Source organism: Eumetopias jubatus, unplaced genomic scaffold (assembly GCF_037043125.1).
Source record: "Eumetopias jubatus isolate StellerSeaLion01/CBP00866 unplaced genomic scaffold, mEumJub1_p1.0 scaffold_2, whole genome shotgun sequence".
NCBI classification, from domain to species: domain Eukaryota; kingdom Metazoa; phylum Chordata; class Mammalia; order Carnivora; family Otariidae; genus Eumetopias; species Eumetopias jubatus.
Window position 1 is genome coordinate 143,759,609 of NW_028274808.1, and position 4,494 is coordinate 143,764,102.

Sequence of the window (4,494 nt, forward strand, 5' to 3'; positions counted from 1 at the left end):
AGAGAGCCTTTGTTTCTATTGTGGAAGCTGGATGTACTCCCACTGTCCTGGGGCCGTTTAAATTCAAATTTGTAGGTTTAGAAACATTTGAACCATCTTACTTGTGAAGCACTGAAACAGTGTTACACTTGGTGACTGTTATCGCTCCATGGAGATTAGAAATTAAACACCTTCTCATTTAGACCTTTAGGCAGATGAAACACTCAGCCAACTCACTTTTTCTGCTTCTTTCCCCCATTACAACAATTGAGTTCTAAGGAAGAATGCAATTTACAGTTTAGCTCCCAGATTCATTAAGAGGGAAAAGAATGTATAATTGAAAAACCATTCCACAAGATAACTTAAACGAGAGCTCTTTTAAAAATATGTATAAACATTTGCAAAATTTTAAAGAGCTCCAATTGAATAATAGTTGGTTATACTGAAACAAAATGAATATTTTACATGAAACAGATTCTCAGGGTGAGGGGCTGCAAGGATTTGGAAAGAGCATCAAATATGCCTTCGTGAACAGGAGTGGAACTAAGGAATGGCCGCTAGCAGCAGTCTCTAAGTGGGTGTGACCTATAGTCCGTTAGAAACTTACAGTGCTTGGGTATTCAGGAGGAACAACAGATCAAGAAGGAAACACACACACACACACAAACTAAGCAAGGAACTTTTGTAAATAGCTTTATTTTCATGCTATTTGTAAAAATACATCGATAAATATTTAAACTTCTCTATTCCAAGACATAGAGAAACACCACATAATTAACATTAAACAAGGCACTATGCCTTACAAGGAAGACATAAAATGTCCAAGGGATATTTAAAACATTGGAGTTTTTTTAAAGCTTCAACATCAGAAATGTTGACCACATACTGTGAAATTCTCTCCATAAATAACAACCAGCATTCTTCTCAACAGTACAAAAACAGAGGTGCACATACATCCCATGACCTTAACAGGGATTTATTTGCTTGGATCCCACACTATTTATCGCCAGCCTTCATCATGGTGACTGATATGGCATGGTTTCCCCCACCATCCCCCCAAGAAATAATAATTTAATGAATGAAGAATATTTAAGACTTGTCATCTACAAATTAAATAATAGAACTGAACCAACTTTGATGGAACATAAAAATGACCTTTTAAGACAATAGTACAGCAAATTACCAAATTCATATCTTTAAATATTAGCTAGGACATTAATGTGCTAGCTTTGAGAAAATAAATAAATAAATAATAAATAAATAAATATGTTTCAAAAAATAGAAGAATACTCCTAGGCAAGAGTCAAATACATTAAACACAGTCCAGGGGGTCTCAGGAGGTTTTTGTTTCTCTTCTTCTGCTCCCACTTCACTAAGGCTGCAACAGTAAGTCACAGGCGTCTGCCTTCTCTCTAGCTCAGTGGGTGCTGCCCCTGTGAGGAGAAAATGGTTGCTGTTAATAGGATTCCATAAACTGATGGCATAGCCCCATGCCATGTGGTCACTACCTACATCACTGCCCTATGAGGCAGAAAATGCCAGGCTCCTGGATGCTGTCTAATCAGGAATAAGGGGCCTGTGATCCCAATTGTATTATTAGCCTCAAAGAGCCAGAATGTAATGTCACAGTAGACTAAAAAATTACATTCGGGACTTCACTTAAACCTCATAGCAAACACCTGGAAGTAGCTACTTCTATTTTTCCATACAATTGAGACTTAAAGAGATTCAGTACTTTCCCTGGGCTTACAGGAATAATAAAATGTGGAGCCTAAATTACACTTAGGGCAGGGATTCACGGCAAAGTCCTTGATTTTCAGTCCTTCAGCTAAACCCTGGGTTTCCTTGGTAAAACTTTCTGGAGGCATTTGCCAGTATTAGTGACTAATGACTCTAGTCCCACGTGTGAACAAAAAGCACAACTCACTTGTTTAGCATCTTATTGATGATTTTCTTGACCATGGGGGCTTCGGGGTTGAGACAAACCTCCTGCCCATTCTTGAGAGTGGCTCTGCAGGGAGAAGGCAGAATTCGCGTTGGCGGGAGGTGGGGCGGGGCGGGGGGCCGGCGGGCATCAGGGCGCTGGGGGCCACCAGGACGCGAGCCGCCGCAGCGGTGTGGGGCATCACTTACATGACTTCGGTTTGGGGGCAGTGGGGTCCCCAGGGCGTCACCTTGACGTTCTGGATGTTCTTGAGGTGAATTCCCTGCAAGGTCTGCAAGCACTGACAGCGCAGCTCGGCGGCCACGGGCGCCCCTGCGGGGAGAACAGACCGGGTTAGCTGGCGGCCCCGCGGTGGGCGCCCAGCGCCCCCCCGTCCCGCCCGTGGGCTGGGGGCGCGCCGAGTCTCACCTGCGGCGCGGCGGCCGGCGGGGACCAGCAGCAGGAGCAGCAGCGCGGCGCCGAGGAGGCGGAGAGCGCGGGGTGCGGCGGCGGTGGCGGCGCGGGCCATGGGGCTCAGCTCGGAGAGTCGGGGCGGCGGGGCCTGGAGCTGGCGAGCTGCAGCGCTAGCTGGCGGAGCGGATTCTGTGGCTCCCGGAGCCGGGAGAACCGCTTTTATCCCTGGCGGGCGCGGGGAAGTGAGCAGTCCCGGGGCCGGGGAAATTCCCGGCTCCGCAGGTCGCTCCCGGGTCGGAAAGGACAGCGCGGCCCCGCCCCCGCAGTGAAGGGGGACCCGCCCGGCCACCCGCGTGTCCCTGCGAGGCGGGGATGTCCTCTTTCCGCCCAAATCCCCAAAGGAGGCGTGAGTGGCCTTGCTTGGGTATGTGCCACTTACTGGAGACAGGCTCCTTGAACGTTAGTTATCTGGATTGGGGGAATAAGGCCAGGGCAGAGGGGTGACATGCTTTTCTCTTTGTTACTTAACGCATAAATGTCTTCTGGTTTGATGATTTTGCTTATGCCTGCATTAAGTAGACGCTGTGTTAAAATAGCTTTGTCATCTCACACTAGACATAAGAATGTTCTCCTTGTTCCTGGTATTTTACAATCACAAATAAATCATACTTTGTGTCATATCCTGAAGGGGTGAGGGGACGAACAGTGTCAAGCGTTTAATTCAGTGTTTAATTTAAGATAAAGTGTCTTAACCCTACATACCTCCCTTCCTCTATGCAATTTTGGAACTTCCAGAGCCGGAGTAAATCCATGAACATCATCTTTTTGGTCTAGAGGGCGTGGATTAATCCGTGAAGTAAGGCGCGGGTAGTCACGTAAGAGCTGTTGTGGGGAAGGAAAGCTGCGTTGGGCTCACGGGGTCCACAGTTTCTAGTTTTGTCCAAACACAAAAGGGTCAGAGGAACCAGGAGCTGATGCCTAGTGTGAGTAGCACCCTTTGCTTGCCGAAACAGCAAAAAAGAGGTGTTCCTGTGAAACATTTAAGTGCTAGATCACCAATCTAATCGCACTTCCTTGTTTTATGTTCACAAATCTCATTTCATTTCCATGTTATGTGGACTTTCTTGTCTCCAGTGATCCTGATATCCTCTGTAGAGAAATAACTGCAGTCATATTTTGTTTTTTACTGATTTCTAATAAGACATGTCAAGCTGTTAACGCTAGCGTTTGTCATTCAGGAGCTCATTTTTCACCCTTAGTTTTAATGTTGTTTTGTTTTGTTTTGTTTTTTGTTTTTGTTTTGTTTTGGATTACGTGTAGGTTTCAGATGATTTGCGTGTGATTCTGGATGAAGGTCTGTGAGTAGAGTGGGAGTTACCCAGTGCATCGGTGTGTAGAAGGAAGGGGGTGGGAGGAGTTGCTGTAGAGATGCACAGAGGCACAGAGCATCACTCTGCTCCACACAGACAGGGCAGGAATTTCGGTTCTCCCCATGACAGGTGTCAGACATTTAACCCGTCTTTGCCTTAGTTTCTCACCTGTCAAATGGAGATTAAAGTTATTATCTACCTCAACAGGTAGGGCTGATGAATAAATGTGTTAACATTTATAAAACACCAGTACATACAATATGCTCTAAATCATTTTTAAATAAAATAGAAATTGCTTTTTCCACACTGCCAAACTGAAACTACCTGGGAAAAAAATTTAAAAAAGAAAACACCTCCTTCAACCAATATAAAATTTTGTACTATTTTTTTCTTAAGAGAAAACTCAGAATGAATTTTTTGTTGGCTAGTTTAATTGTTCATTAATTTTATAATTCTAATTTCAACTACACAATGAGACTAAAACTAAAGATGATCCATCTTATTAGAAAAGATTATGAATGACTAAAGTATAAAGATTTGTCTTTATATTTTTTTAATAATCATCAGTACAATCCTGCAAAAAAACCCAAGAAATCTAAATTTTTTAAAAGAAGTAGGAAATGAAAGATGACCTAGAGTTTATAAAATATTAGTAACTTAGCAATAATTGAGAATTTGTGTAGATACTACTGTTGTTATCCTTATTTTTCTGGGATTCTCAATTAAAAATACTGTGGGGATTTTTTTGAGATAATCAGTAGCTCAGAATTATAATAGCTGTTCTTTAAATGTTAAAAATATGGTTTT

General features: G+C 43.4%; 1 protein-coding gene across 1 annotated transcript; it reads right to left on the reverse strand.

Annotated features, from left to right (window-relative positions):
- Nucleotides 1-655: 655 nt before the first annotated feature.
- On the reverse strand, nucleotides 656-2,546 carry LOC114206753 (growth-regulated protein homolog beta-like). Its single transcript, XM_028100636.2, has 3 exons — nucleotides 2,333-2,546; nucleotides 2,113-2,236; nucleotides 656-1,990 (listed from the first exon to the last, which is right to left on the reverse strand). Exons 1-3 carry the CDS (start codon nucleotides 2,430-2,432, stop codon nucleotides 1,903-1,905), a joined length of 312 nt encoding a protein of 103 aa, XP_027956437.1. The 5' UTR covers nucleotides 2,433-2,546; the 3' UTR covers nucleotides 656-1,902.
- Nucleotides 2,547-4,494: the final 1,948 nt, after the last annotated feature.

What these genes read in the sequence shown, in the direction of transcription:
- LOC114206753 (XM_028100636.2), bottom strand. Translation starts at nt 2,432, where the DNA reads ATGGCCCGCGCCGCCACCGCCGCCGCACCCCGCGCTCTCCGCCTCCTC. An exon ending in CGCCGGCCGCCGCGCCGCAG is followed by an intron (nt 2,237 to 2,332) that starts GTGAGACTCGGC and finishes TTCTCCCCGCAG; the next exon opens with GGGCGCCCGTGGCCGCCGAG. An exon ending in TGCCCCCAAACCGAAGTCAT is followed by an intron (nt 1,991 to 2,112) that starts GTAAGTGATGCC and finishes TTCTCCCTGCAG; the next exon opens with AGCCACTCTCAAGAATGGGC.